The sequence below is a fragment of the Xiphias gladius genome, chromosome 23 (assembly GCF_016859285.1).
Source record: "Xiphias gladius isolate SHS-SW01 ecotype Sanya breed wild chromosome 23, ASM1685928v1, whole genome shotgun sequence".
NCBI classification, from domain to species: domain Eukaryota; kingdom Metazoa; phylum Chordata; class Actinopteri; order Istiophoriformes; family Xiphiidae; genus Xiphias; species Xiphias gladius.
The window spans coordinates 10597596-10611808 of record NC_053422.1 but is presented as its reverse complement, the minus strand read 5'-3'; the positions used below and the strand labels follow the sequence as shown (position 1 = coordinate 10611808).

The following is a 14213-nucleotide window of genomic DNA, read 5'->3' as shown; positions in this document are numbered from 1 at the left end:
AAATTGTACACTTGTGGGTAATTAAGCATTGCTGTTCCCTCAGTAGTTTACAATGGCAAATATGTCATTGTGAGAATAAACAACAATTAACTTACACTCATTATGCTCTAATTGCATCATCCTATGTAACAATCACAAGCAAGGGGACATCTTATTAAAAGCTCCAAACAAAAAAGATGTGATGCTTTAACAAAATCCAAGACCATATCCCAAAAACTTTAAAATTCGATTCACTTGAAAAATTGAGGTTATGTGAACACTGGGCATTAAATAGAGCATGCATTTGATACCTCATGGATATTTGATGGTCAACTCCAACAGCAATGTGCTGTGTGTGCACTTAAGGTGGCTGAGAGTGCTGCTAAGCTTGGGAAAAATCATACGGACAAGGGAAGAATTTGACCCCACTCAGATCTTTCTATCAGACACTATCCAAATAGAAGTCAAAAGAACAAATGAAGAAAGACAAAAAGAGATAAAAGGGAAGAAAAAATAGACAAGCGGATAACCCATTGGGATTAGCACTAAGTAACTAAATGGGCCATATTGCTTTTCCATTACCAGAAAGGAATAGCTATTTCAACAGCTGTGATCTAAATAAAAAAGGTGAACTCTGTCATCCCTCTGTCTTTTGTTCATTCACGTGTAAATGCTGTCCACTGTTATAGCCTTCCATTTCTTACTTCGTTACATAAGTAAATGGAGATTTGCCATCATATCCTGGAGGCCTATCAATAAATAAACTTGACACAAACAAACAGATAAATAAATAAATGTGAAGAGCCTGGCAAATGGGCATCAGTCAGCATTAGTGATGGAACCATGTCAAGTACAAACATGCTTGAGTGGAGGGGAAGTGCCCTAGTGTAGGGAGAATTCTTACTGATTAAACACTTAGTATGTGTGTGTATGTGTGAGAGAGTGGCAGGGTGGAGGGGTGGGGTTGGGGAGGTCACTGTTGTTTTCAGCGCTTTACCTTCATTTAACCTCCTCAGTCTCTGCTGCCCTCTTTAACTCTTTATCGCTATAACTATCGATACACCTGTCCATCACTGCACAATAAACCTCCTCACTCCATTTCACTGAATTCGATGCTTCCCTCCCTTCTATCTTGTCACCCTCACGTATGCACCTCTTTCAACATGAGATCACAATTTCCATTTCTTTCAGTCCTTGATGTTGTAAACTGGGTTGAAAGCTTCAACCAGCTTCTTTCTTTTACTTTCTAAACTGCGTTTTCCTCCATCTCTCTATTCGTGTCACAAAAATAACTTTGCCTTATTACACATAATTTTCTGTATTTTAAAATCAAATGATCGATCAGGTGACTGCCTTTATTCTTGAACATGTGTCATGATGAGGAGATTGCTCTACTGACAATAGGGATTTACTTGATGTTTTCACAGATGCAAAAGTGACCAGCACTCGAGAAAAGAAGTACGCATTTCCATTGGGTGTGTAAGTCATATTTTTACTGTATGTCAGTGCATTATTATATTAGTGAACTAATATATGGCGATTATTAAGCTTTTGCTTTTTGTTGTTAAGACAGCCAAATATATGGTTTATGGCATAAATTCACATTAAATAAACAAAAAACCTTGGTTGTGAAAACGTTCACATCCTGCAAAGGGTATGGGAGGCTTACAGCTGTTATGAAAATTGCAAATTAGTGTGTGTACACTAACTTTTCTAACATAGTTTCAGAAATAATTAACCTTTTACCTTGATTTGGTTGCTTACAATCCCGAAATGAGGCATAATAAACACTCAAGCTTTTAGGCAACAAAAACTTGAAGATTGAAAGAGTGTGTTGATTTTATTATTTTTTTTAATTTTTAAGTTATTATTATTCTTTTTTTTATTTCAGAAGAAACTTGTTTTTTTAAATTTAATCAATCATGTTTCGTTCTTTCACAAATATGTATGTCAGAATGCATTTACTTCTTGGTATTTAGTTTTCATTTAGGAACTACAAGAAGTTTTCCATTTTCCAGTCTTCAACAACTTACAATCAGATGACTATTGATCTTAGTGTTACTTTCACTTGGTGCCAGATTAATCTAATCATAGATTATTTTTTGTTAATCTATCATTAATTCACCTTGTAACACTACTGACTTCAGTGTGAAAAAGGTCAGGAAAGCAATGTTGCAAGATCCAGTTACTTCAAGCTGAGAGTATCACACAAATTGTAATTTCTTTAACATCTTTGTTCCCAGGATCGCCTCTACCGATATGTCTTATTGAATAGAACATTAGACATTCTTTGACACGTTCTCTCTTTATCTGTATTTATGGGAATTACCATTATCACTTATCACCATGTCTGCCGTTCTTTTCCTATACCTCCCTATTACAGACATCAAGCCTGCCTAATAGGAAAGTAAAATATTAATTCCACCTCATTGTGGCTGACAGATGGTAGATAGTGTCTGACACTTCAAATGCAAACACCAGCCTGGGCATTAAATCTTATACTTTAATAATAGCCACATCATATCAAGGAAGTAAGAAAAAAAAAAAGCATGACAGAATGAGCATGACAGCAGGGGAAGAAGCATTTGATTCTGGCACCGCCTCTTATTGTCAGTGGAACACATAACCATACAGGATGGCATCATATTCCAGTGCACATTATTTGTTCTCTAGCTGATCATCAGTTGGCCCTGCTGTATGCCTAATGAGCGATAAATAATGCTTAGTTCAACCGAAGCAAGTTGCCCATCCTTCAACACTAAGCATGATGGCTTGGGCGAGATTCCATTGGAATTATATGAGGGCAATTTTTCAGCTAGTGGGATGGTCCGACTGCCTCCCCTATATTTGGCTTTCACAGGCATTCCTTTGGCTTTAAGCTCTGAAAGTTTATAGGTCTATTAGGAATTCATCAAACAATGAATGATATCAATCTTATTGTGTGAATGTGCCCTGGGTAAAAATAAGATAAAACCTTCCATTATGGGGCCTCCAAAGCATATTTGCCCTCCAAAATTGATCCAGTATTGACAATTTACACTTAGGATGACCTTTCATAACTGCCCACATACTTGAAAGCCAATATTGTTTGGAGAGTGAGCAAGAAAAAAACACACAGCTCACTGAAAACGCTCTAGGATATTATTGAATATGATAAGTTAGTAGACATTTTTGCTCTGCAGTTGTTTGTTGATGGTCCACTAGGCGGGAGGGCTGAGTACTTGTTACATCAATGAGGCCCTGTACCACTATAAGACAATTATGGACATAGGTGTTGAGAGCTCTGAGTCCATTATAGCACTAAGTCATTGAATTTATTTCTAAAAAAAAAAAAAAAGATAAAAAAAAGGAAAGAAAAGTAAGCATTACCATAGGGAGCTAGGCTCCACATGATAAGTCTTCTCAGACAGGGAGTTGTTAAAGGGCATAATGGCATCAAAAGGGCACGCAGACGGCCCCTGTTGATACCCTGTACTCAAGTAGATAGCTTCAGTATAATTTAAACAGCAAAGGGTTTAGGGCATACTTAACAGCAGGGGTAGGGGTGAGAGACCCCTGGTGTCCACTCAGAGAGACTGACTTTTATTAAGATTTGATTTATCCTCTTAAAATGGGTCCATGTTACACTTCACTTACTTTCGTCCTCTCTTGGCAGAGTCAAGCAAGGAATTAGTTATGCGCTAAAGGTACTCAAATGGTACATAAAATCTTCATCTATATTTCCATAATGGGTTTTCTGCTGAGGATGAAAAATGATCAGGTCCAGAGAAAGGCCTTATGGGTCAATGGGAGGGACAATTTCTTTGTCTATGCCCTAGGATGTCAAAACTTAAATGGAGTGGCTGTCCATGCCTCAGCTCCTTCCCATCTGCCTTTCCCTTTAGCTCTTGATAAATATCCTTATCTATGTGAAGCTGGTGATAGATTTCAAGCGGCACGTCTCTACAGAGCTCTGCTCTCATCTACTCTATTGATATCTCACATCTACTAAGCCATCTGAGCTATAGCAAGAGGCGCCAACACCCTCTGGTTCTCTTCGCCCCAAATCATGTTAGCTCCACGTCCTGTACGATCGCCTCTAGGGCTGCCCCTATGAATAAAATCTATCAATGCCCTGAAGTGGACGCCTGAAGCTTGTGGAGGTAAAGGGCTTTAGTCCTCAACTCAGACACGCCCCAAGCAACGGTCCCTATCTGATATGTGACACAAGTTTGCACGTGTGTGTGAAACAGTACAGGAGAACAACTGCTTATGAGGTTGAGAAACAGCAAGAGAGAGATAAACCGATGAGTACAACATATGTGTGAGCAAATTAATTGCTGAGGGAATTACGATTGCTATCACTTCCTCTGATGTAATTTAAGAAACAAACGGGTGATTTTCCCCCAGATCAGGGGAAAGATGAGAAAATAGTTGCCTGACTGAACATACTGTGGTTGTCTACATCAGAGTAATGTGGATTATAAACACAGATGTAATAAGTTTAAGTATAAAAAGATCACTTATGTCACAAATGAGGCTGGAGGATGTAAGAGGATGGGGAAATTCTTTGTCTTTACCAGCATCTCCTTCTTAAAGACACGTCCCTTTTCTCTTTTCATTTGCCTCTTTGCAGATTCATCCCATTTCTTCCTTTAAATTTTCATGAGAGAAAATAGGTAATTTAATCTTCATTAAACATACAGTGGGCCCACTCTCTGGCCTGACCAGCTGAATTAACTGCTAGGCTCTGGGGGATTCGACAGTTGGGCTGAAATTCTGTAACCCTGACAAGCATTTTATCACTACATCTCTATTTTTTGATGGGCATACAATGATCCCTCCCTGTTCAATGTCAAATAAGTCCTCAAGAGACTCACTATATAGAACAGAGGATGGAACTTTTGATTGACTGACCTCTGAAGGTGAAGTAGGAGAGCAGGGTAGAGAGAGGAAAGGAGAGGCCCTGGTTTGGGATTGTAATGAAGTTGAAAAGGCAGTAAATAAATAAGATTGGCTTAGTTCTCTTTGAAATCTGATTGATGTGTCTTTTGGGATGCCCCCCAGTATGAAAGACCTACTGAGTCTGTGGCTTTCATCCCTGACCGAAAATCGATGAGCCAGGATGTATGAGAGGCTCCTGCTCTCTACCCACCAATCTCCTGACAGATAGCCAGGTAACCAGCTCACCAGAAAGGGGATAGAAGATAGAAAAGGAGTAGGCAAACTCATATCTTTTTTAGCTTTATTCAAGAGAAACCTAATTCTGAAGTACAACGACTGTGGGGAGAAAAAGTGAAATATATATTGTTAAACTAATCCGATTTAACCTCACAAAATACTTTATATATTATCTTCCTGAAATTAATCTGAAATTCCAACAGAACCATCACTCCATCATATTTCTCTGTGAATTAGGACTGGCTGGTGTAATTGCATAACACATGAGTATGGCCTCCCAGCTTAGGTTTTCAATCTTACATAAAGTGGAGACTAGGAAATAGGAAATGCTTCTGGAATTGGGCGTAATTGTGACTGGCGGCACCTAGAATTGTGTTCAGCCTGACTCTTGAGGTAGTCTGCTGGAGTGTAGTTTAAGTTGAAGGACAACAGAGAACAACATGCTGGGTTTAAATTAACTCCTCTGACGTAAGCAAAGAATCATGTGCGACTCTGAGAGCCTCTCTCTGGTACATGCTGCTCTTTTGATGGTGACAGGAGGTTAATCAAGCTTTAACGCATAATATTACAATAGACATGACAAGCAGGAGTGAATAGATTTGGCACACTGTCTGAAATAACTGCTCAGAGAACCCTTTTTCCTAGTAAATTCAGAGACTGAAATGCTTTCAGTCCCTGAGTTAGAGAGAAAGCAAATATGTAAACAACAAAGGTACATAAACATTAATACTGCTGCACTGACCCAAAAATTACACCATCACTCTTTAAATTCTGACTTAAACATTGACAGTTCCCACCATGCACGAAGAAATAAAAACCCAAAGACAGCTTTAGTGACTGAGATGCCTTTTGTCACCAATTCATCCATCTCTGGGGAACTTAATTGTTTGTCTTTACAGAGTGTACTGTTTAAAAATTTCCTTTCAAACTGTGAGTAAAGATTTCTGTTTGCCCCTTTTCATGAGATGAGACAAATTCCCCCTTTGCTCTATAGCAGCTGAACTCATTTCTAGATTCCATTTAGAAAAAAATCCATGGAGCCAGCATGTCAAAAGGATTTTCCCCTCTCATCACTTCAGAGTAGAGAATCCATGCAGCTGTTTATCAAACCACAGTTCCAAGTTCCATATCAAAAAACAAAGACCTGTCAGTGCATAATACATTGTGGTACCATGGCAGCAGCGTATACCTTGAAAAAAAGGTGGGCTGAGAACAATCTGATGCACAATACCATGCAGGAAAGAGAGCCATCATAAGAACCACAGTAATCTTGGTAGTGTCACAAGAAGAGGAAAATAGAGACACAGAGATAGGGGATATTTGATTAAATATCAAAAATATTCATAAACAAAGATAGTATTTCAGTTTACATTGATCCCATGGCACATCACTGCTCAAGGTATAACAGGAAACTGCCAGTCTCATGCTCCATTTTACCGTTTGTCATGAGCAAGACCCTTAGATACTTAAACTCTTTCACTTGGGACAAGCACTTGCTCCTAATCCAAAGGGGGCGCTGCATCATTTTCTGAGTACCATGGCCTCAGGCGTGAAGGTGCTAAGTCTCGTCCCGACCACTTCACATTTGGCTGGCTTTGCAAGTTCACACTAGAGTCCATGGTCCATTGAAACCGACCTGACTACATCATCTGCAAACACAGGATGACATGAGTTCCCCACAGTGAATGCTCTCCACTTCTCAGCTGCCTCATAAGATTACACTCAGAAAATAACAAACAGAATAAATTAGAATGTACGACCTTGGAAAATTCTTTATTTGCGACATACGATTGTGTAGCATTTCTACCGCCTCTGTGACCTCCACCAGAAAATGAAAAAGGCTTCCCTCAAGTGTGAGAACCCTGCTTCCTTAAGCATGCTGTTCCTACCAATCAATCCACTAAATCATTCCTTCCCTTTCAGAACTATGGTGTTCTAGGTGTAGCCCTCTCCAGGACTGACCCATAACAGTAGAGGGCCCGATACTCCAAATTGCTCTTTGTCACATAGGCACATTGAGCCTTTCTTGTCCTTCATGTTCTTCGAAATTTTGAGCATAACAGTGCTAATCTGGGGATTCATGAGTATCCCCACAGCTACCCAATGACTGTAACTGTACTAACTGCTTGTTTACAGTTACAGCAAAAACGGATGATACTTTGAAAAAAAAAAAAAAAAAACGATGATGCATACTTGACATACAATCTCATCCATGACCACAGATGATCACAGTGTCAGGTACTTGGACATGCATCCAAAGTAGATTAAACATATAGCTAGAAAGACACTATTGCAACGCACAGAGAACCAGTCTGTTGAGAGTCACAGGCAATTCGTTTTGATTCAAGGCATTTGCATGAAAGGCAAGAATCCTTCGGAAAGAGGCATATTTGAGGTGCTGTTGTGCGTCATTCCGACATTTACCAATCATACAAAAACACTGTGAGTGGCCAAAGCATGAATGTCTACAAACCTCTCCAGCAAAACACTTCCTAAACATCGCCGCAAGACAGGAAGTGATATCACGCTGTGACAGCACAGGCTAATTGGAAAGGCAGGACAATTAGATGATAACTGTAGCTGCTCTACAAGACAGAAATTGTGCTGAGTGAATCAAAAAATCCTTCAAGTAGCATGAATGCTATTAGTATTATATAAATGTTGCAAGATTAAACGTTGATGATCAAGGGGCCAAAACAATGGCAACTTCAACAGTTGTGTACTTTACTGTATTGGATTTTAAAGGTATTCAATGTAAGATTTACATCATGTCACTGAGCAGTACAAGCATTAATGTTCATTATGGTCTCTCCAGTCAAGAGTTTTCTTCTCTGCTGTTGGACATTTTCATTTGATCCGATGCACAAAGGAAATCCAATACTGCTAGTGAAAAATGTTGCAACATTTAAGTTCATATCCATGAATGTATTGTTTTTTCTTTTCTGTAGGAAGACTTTTGTTAATACTGAATCCAGATACCTACAATTGATATAAATTGGATGTGACCTCTGCTGGTGCTGACATCTACTCATGTTCCCACAATTCTTTGTGGAATACTTTCACTTACTCTTATTCCAATATAAGCAGGACATTATTTTGTCTGTGAATTCCTGTGGTTATGGGCATTAATCAAAAGCACAGTTGCTTTATAATATGTTTCCAGAAACACTGAGGTGATTTTACCTTATGGTACACCTCTGTATTGGCAAGGACTTAAATTGGCAGGATGTTTTTCCTTTTGTATTGTGTGCTGTAAATATATGAGTAAAGAGAAGTGTTAACACAGGACATAAGGGGGAGAAAACTATTAAATGCAAGATGTACTTATGGTGGTCCTCGCTTGGTCTTTGCTAAAGTCTTGCTAATGCACATCAGTAATTAGTCAGCTCTGTTGATGTGTCATTGCAAAAGTTTAAAAAAGGTTTAACAAGTTAGAGTGAAACCAACAGTTTAACTTCAATTATGGGTGTGTTTCGATTTCATCCATGTTGCATTTTGAAAAATGCTTCTAGGAACATTACTGTAGAAATCATGTTTCAGTATGAAACATAACTGCTAAAATTAATGTTCATTCATTTTGAAACTGCCGATGCTTTTCTCACTGAAGAGCTATGTATATTAACATGAAAAGTTTTGTCTTTCTTTTTATTTAAATTCATCATCCATCTGAAACTTCTAAGGTTGCTTTTTTACTTACCGTAAATCTTACATATTATACCTTTGAACATCTCATTCTTTGCTAAGTCAAATGTAATAACTCAGCAAAGGACTCTGACTGTTGTAGACCAGCTCAGCTTGAGTGTTCTGACAGGAAGGACATATGAGTTATACAGCCAGGAGAAGTGCAGCAGGAGACAGGATGGTGCTGGGTTAAAAAGGTACTTAAATACACACACCTAGGGTTCTGTTACCATAGTTAGCACCCGGCCACCGGGAGGCTGGACTGGAAGGGCTTTGATCACCTGCAACGACGTTGGTGATAAAAACAAAACAAAAAACAAAAAAATAAAATAAAAATGGAGGAATGGAGAAAAAGGAAGAGAGAAAAAGCCATCAGAGGTGACAAATTTCAGATATTTGGCAGGAATTAACCATTCCCAGAGTTTGGCAAAAACCCTTTAGGTTTGCTATGTCACATGGACACATCCTCAAATTAAACCCAAATAAAGAAATATGGAATTAAAAAGGTGGAAATGAGTAGTATTATAGGTGTTGAAATAAGAGAAAAGTACATGTGCATGTGTGTCTGCTGTTATACATTCTTACGTTCTTGTACACACAATGTGATGGGAAAATATCATTTTAATGACATTTATGCACTACATATTTTGAAATTAATTGTCTTTGTTAAATAGGAAGATAAAACATAATCTTGTATAATACATACAATAACGATATTTCCCAAAATCAGAGCAAAAGGTGTGTATTTTTTTTTTTAAATGTAACAATTCTTATTTTTTATTTTTTTTTTTATTTTTTTACTGCTTTGTATAAACACATGCACATGCACCATTTTTTCACTAAAGGTGACTGATGGTAGACCCATATGAGAGACCAGAGAGACAATGTACCAGTTTGTACTAGCATATGTAAATTATATTAACATGTGACCACTGCAAAAGAAAAAAGGGGTTTTAAATGTACTTATTGTGAGGAAAAAACATCTGGTAGAGCGTAAGAGGTAGTGACCCAGGGAGAGTTGGAAAGGGCCTGACCAATATTTCCTGGCCGTGTCACCGAGCAGGTACCTTTTCACTGCCAAATACATTGCTACCAGCCACACAAGACAGGACCTACTAATATACTACTAATAATCTTCTCTATCAGTTTAAAAGTGCCATATATCTTGTAGACCAACAGCAAATATTTGCAACTAATAATCATTCTGCTACCAATGGCAATAGCTAATACAGACTTAAAACACTTAAATAATGTAACTGCAGCAAGTCCATCTGCATTAAATAGGAAAAGAGTGAATAATAGTCTATTGACATAAATTTAAGCCTAATTATTACGACTCTACAAACTCTCTAGATGTAAATATAGCTCAGCAGCAATATAAATAAATGGTTTGGTCAGAAATTTCTCTGCTCTGACTTTAAAATATTGGTCTGATTTTTTCTCCCCTCTTTTTTTCCTACCATGATTGCCAGTGTGGAGATGGCAACACCTGTGGCTCTTCTGCAGAACTCTGACTTGCATATCAATTGACCCTGGCACCCCAACTAGCTGGGCGCAGGCCATTCATCATGGCAGAATGGAATATGTTAACACCAGGATTACACTAAATCAGCCTCAGTCCAACTGCAGCCAGCATGGTTACATCATAATAAGTGCTTTATGAATGGCAAAGGGACAATAAATTGCAAATGACCTGCACTAGGACAAATGGGTGGTTGTTTCTGTGGCAACCGTTTATATGTACATGTGTTCCTATACATGTTAATGCCATGTTTGTGTATCAGTCAGGAATCTCTGAAACAAGTCAAAAGGACGCAAGCACATGAACACACACTATTTATATACAAACTGGAGACTATGAACAACTAAAGGGAGCAGGCAGATTTTTTTCTGCAGATAGTTTAGGCTGACAAAAATAACAAAACTATTACATTGGGACATAAAGACAGTGTTTTTCTGCTGCCTTACCATTCCGAGGTGTCCGTTTTCGCCGATCACGGAAGGCTGCTCCGGACTGTAGAGCTTCCATTAGGCTATCCATCACACCAGTTTCATCCCCCTCTGTAAGTGAAAAGAGTCAAAGATGTTTACAGGACAATACTTACATTAACCAAACAGGATGAAGAACATATTAACACATGCATGAGTCTGTACATGTACACATAAACACATACACATTTGTACATGACTGTTTCAAAGTCTAACTCTAGGTATTCTGATGTGGAGGCAATGTATGTCCTCGAACAACAGGTACATTAAAAAAATCACCTTACATCATAGCAAGAGAGTGCCGTAATTCTCAATGTGATATAAACAAACCTTTTATAGAGTGTATTAGTGTTGAGACAGAGGCCTGTCACTCAGGCTTGTCCTTTTTTTCAGTAAACAGCTGGGGAGGAGGAAAATACACTTAGAGCTTAGCAACTAATACAGGCAGAGGAGCCTCAGGATGAAAGCATCCACTGATGGTCATTGACAGATATTCTTTCTGTGGCTAACGCAGGGGAGCTAAGTGCTCTTTACAAAGATTTAGTGTGGAGCCGCTCAATACCCTGGCGCTCTATCATTGTTCAGTCAATGACACTGGGACTGGCCTTCGAAAAACATTCCCCCTGCCCACTGTTCCAGCTGTCGTGTGGATCCATGAAACTAGAGAACTGGAGGCAGTCGGCGTGGCTGAAGAGACAGGTAGGAGACACTTAAAATGCTATGAGGCCAAAGGAATGACAAGTTGTGCCAACACTGTGCACATGCAGCAACCTCCTCAATGGAAAAGGGGATTCAAAAATAAGCTTAGGTTCTATATCTGGGTCATCTATCTTTACACCCCAATACTAATGAGTCAGAGGGGCACCCCTTTTATCATTCCGGTCTAGAACAGGCATTATTTTAAACTAGGATCATTAGGGTGACTTATTGTGGAGCTGGAGACTTGGCCATCAATTCTTTTACATACATGAGTGAACTAGCTCTTCCTCAATGTTTACTATCAGGGTCCAGGCATCTTGTTTCTCCTCTGTGCTTACAGCTACAGTTGAAGGGAAACATTCGAAAATAAGTGGAGAGAACTGCTACTTTCAGCACACAGCACTTTTCCAGACACTGGGGTTATCAATCTTTTGTTACTTGCGTGTACTCAAAGAGACATGACAGTTAGGCAAATTGAGTTTATGAACAAAACATGTTGACACTGAATGCTACACGATTAATTTAAGGAAATGGCATGTATTTTGCCATTACCAAAGAAAGTTGGGGCTACACATGTTTTTTCCCCTTCTCTTCCAAACCACCCAACCTGCAGTCATTCATCTAAGAAGACAGTACAAGAATAGAAATATGGCTTATGCAAATAAAATAAAAAAAAACCCTTCACTCGTACTCACACTAATTTTGCTCTCTATCTCATTCCTTCTCTTTCTTCCTCAAGTCCTTCCCAAGGGCTACTTTGAAATCAAAGTATCTGTTCCGGCTGTGTGCTGTGCTTAAAAGCAATCCCGATTAAATCAAGCTTAATTAGACCAGCTTTATCAGAACAAAACCAAAGCTGAGCCAAGTAGTGCTTATCTCAAATTGCAGCACTACACCTCAGATAGCAAGCTCATTGGTTTAAAAGGGGAAGCATGGGTTTCATCTGCTGTGAACCTAACGAACAATATGGTGAACAACTTGCAACTACTTTAACTGTATCTGCTCCCAAGATCTTTAGCTACTCCTTCTTCCTATGTAGGTTAGCGAGGACACATTGTGAGTTCGACAGAAGGCAGAAAGTGTTAAGTGGCAGGTAAACATTTATCTACAACCACCTTGGCATAAGAAACTTTTTGACAGCTCCTTCTTCACTGCCTTCTTCACGGAGACCTAGACATCACAGGGGGCACCTGACACTTTGATCAATTTGTCCTACTTCTAGCTTAACTGTAGCACAATTCATCATTTGTAATGGCCAGGACTTGGGAGCCCTAGTAGACTGGGGTTGAGCAGGAGGAATGCGGACACAAAGAAACAAAGGACTAAAATGGGAAACATACTCCCCAGTCACCTCACAGTGCTCAATTAAGTATGTCCTATTGGGCCACAGCTTAAACTTAAGCAGGCCTTACCCTCTGCTAGAAATTCTAAGAAATTAGCCTTCAGACTATGAACTTATTAACATATACATATTTATGTGTATATGTTCAACAAATCTGCAATGACAAGGTAAGCATTTGTAGAAAAAAACTGAATTATGAATTATTTGACTACACTTACAACAGTAATCCTCAGAGGAAACCTTTTTCATTACTTATTGCAACATTTCCCACTTTAGCAGACATCTCTGCTTCATTCCTGCAATTCATTCTTGTCTTATTTTGAGCTGCTAAACCTAGGGCAAATATTCATCTGCTTCTCATTAGCAGCAGTGGTAGATTGAATGTTGGGGAATTACAGAAAAGCTAACCTTTTATGCCCAAAGATCTTTCTCAAGAGGAAAGATCCCCTCTGCTCACAGGAAATTGCTTTCTAAATGGGTTAAGATGGGCTAAGGCCCAAGACATTGACAAACCCTTCCAGTGATGAAACACCTTGGTGGGCACCTCAACAGACAGCCCCGGGGTCCTTTAATGATCTTATTAAAGCTTGTGGAACTGTGGAACACTGTTTAAGCATTTGCACTTTTAGGTACTTTCTTAAACAGTTAAACCTTTAAGAGCAAAATAAAGCTCTGTGAACCTCTATGGTGTACCTGTTTCACCTGTTTCTTTCCCTTTGATCCCTGCCTACCTCCAATCCCCCATTCTCCCCCTCCTTTACCTGAACATCAGGTGGTATCTGAACCCAGAGGCTGTGCCAAATGTAACAGTGAGCCCTGGGGATTGGCTCACTCCTCAATATATTTGGAGGCAGCACTATCACATTTTCTAATTAGGAGGGATAACAAGAGCAATGTGCCCTCAGCAGGATTGGCATAAAAACTTCACACATCAGATTAGTTTTTCTCTAAGAAAAAATAAGTACCTACAGTAAAAGTGGAAGAAAGCGGCTGCAATGTACCATTCAGCTATCCCAGGAGCAGAACACAAAATCGAGTGTCAACAGGGAAGGGAAGGATAGGAAGAGAATAAGCACAGACACTGTAAGTATCACTATTGGGGAAGGAAGATATAAAGGAAAGAAAGAGGGTAGAGAGAGAATGCAGACAGAAAGAAGAGAAAAAGAGAGCACAAGAGGCAGCAAGGGAGAAAAGTGAAGAGGGTTTCTGTGAGTGCGGTAGTGCGTGTGGTGGAGTGGGTTATTGAGAGGGACTAGTGGAGTGAAGCAAGACACAAGGTTGTAAAACACCTTCCTGGATACTTTACGGTCTGAGCCCTGTGACATTTAATTATTTCTAAAACATACACAGCAGTATTCAAGCC

General features: G+C 39.2%; 1 protein-coding gene across 2 annotated transcripts in view; it reads right to left on the bottom strand.

Annotated features, from left to right (window-relative positions):
• diaph2 (diaphanous-related formin 2) overlaps window positions 1–14213 on the bottom strand; it is a 358243-nt gene that overhangs the window by 33207 nt on the left and 310823 nt on the right. For both annotated transcript variants that reach the window (XM_040119669.1, XM_040119671.1), the window contains 2 exons: window positions 10789–10881; window positions 9036–9101 (listed from right to left, as the gene is read on the bottom strand). In XM_040119669.1, coding sequence (XP_039975603.1) covers window positions 9036–9101; window positions 10789–10881 — 159 coding nt within the window. The remainder of the gene's footprint in view (window positions 1–9035; window positions 9102–10788; window positions 10882–14213) is intronic.